Source organism: Parus major, chromosome 23, assembly GCF_001522545.3.
Source record: "Parus major isolate Abel chromosome 23, Parus_major1.1, whole genome shotgun sequence".
In the NCBI taxonomy this organism is placed as follows: Eukaryota; Metazoa; Chordata; class Aves; order Passeriformes; family Paridae; genus Parus; species Parus major.
Window position 1 is genome coordinate 898240 of NC_031791.1, and position 879 is coordinate 899118.

The 879-nt window shown below is 62.2% G+C and overlaps 1 protein-coding gene across 1 annotated transcript in view; it reads right to left on the reverse strand.

Annotated features, from left to right (window-relative positions):
• Positions 1-487, reverse strand: part of LDLRAP1 (low density lipoprotein receptor adaptor protein 1) — a gene marked incomplete at its 5' end in the record, with an annotated part of 11252 nt that extends 10765 nt beyond the window's left edge. Inside the window, 1 exon segment of the mRNA XM_033519633.1 lies at positions 320-487. Within this exon segment, the coding sequence (XP_033375524.1) occupies positions 320-487 (168 nt within the window).
• Between the last annotated feature and the right edge of the window lie 392 nt (positions 488-879).

Here is an 879-nt window from a genome sequence, read left to right on the forward strand (position 1 = left end):
CCTGGAGCTCCAAAATCCTGAGTTCCTGGAGCTCCAAAATCCTGAGTTCCTGGAGCTCCAAAATCCTGAGTTCCTGGAGCTCCAAAATCCTGAGCCCCTGGAGCTGCAAAGACCTGAGCCCCTGGAGCTGCAAAGACCTGAGCCCCTGGAGCTGCAAAGACCTGAGCCCCTGGAGCTGCAATCCTCACATCCCTGGAGCTGCAAAATCCTGAATTCCTGCAGCTGCAATCCCAAACCCCTGGAATCCCAGCTCCCCCCAGCTCTGCAACTCTTCCCCGTGGGATCCCCCCTCAGAGCGGGGCCAGCAGGGGACACTCACGGTGGCCACGATCCTTTTGACAGCGGCTGCAGAGAGCTCCTCTCCCTTGGGCTGCTCCACCAGGGTCATGCCCAGGTACTTGAGGCTGAAGAGCATTCCCTCCAGCAGCGTCTCCCGCGTGTCCGTCCAGTTCTCGGGCAGCTCTGGGGACACAAGGAAGGGCTGGATTCACTCCGAGCTCGGAGCAGGGGAGGCAGCAGCGCTTCAGCCATGAGCTGTTCACACAGGAGCCTCTCCCCAAATCCCAGAACGTTTCCCAGCGGCCACATCCCTTCAGGAGCCCCCAGGGAGAAGCGAGGGGAGGGCAGGGCTCGGTGCCACCCTGTGACCTGACCCTGCAAGAGGATAAACCGGGATTTGCTGCTAAACCCGGGCGGGATCCAGGTGAGGTGAATCAGGCACCTGCAGCCCCTGAAACCACCAGGGAACTCTTCCCTGCAGGGCTGGGGGCAGGGAGGAGGGCTCTAAACATGGGATAAGGGCGGCTGGAGAGGGGCAGGGGGTCCCCAGGGTGTGCAGGAGGGTGGGGGTCTCACCCCACACACCTGGAGAGGGGCAGG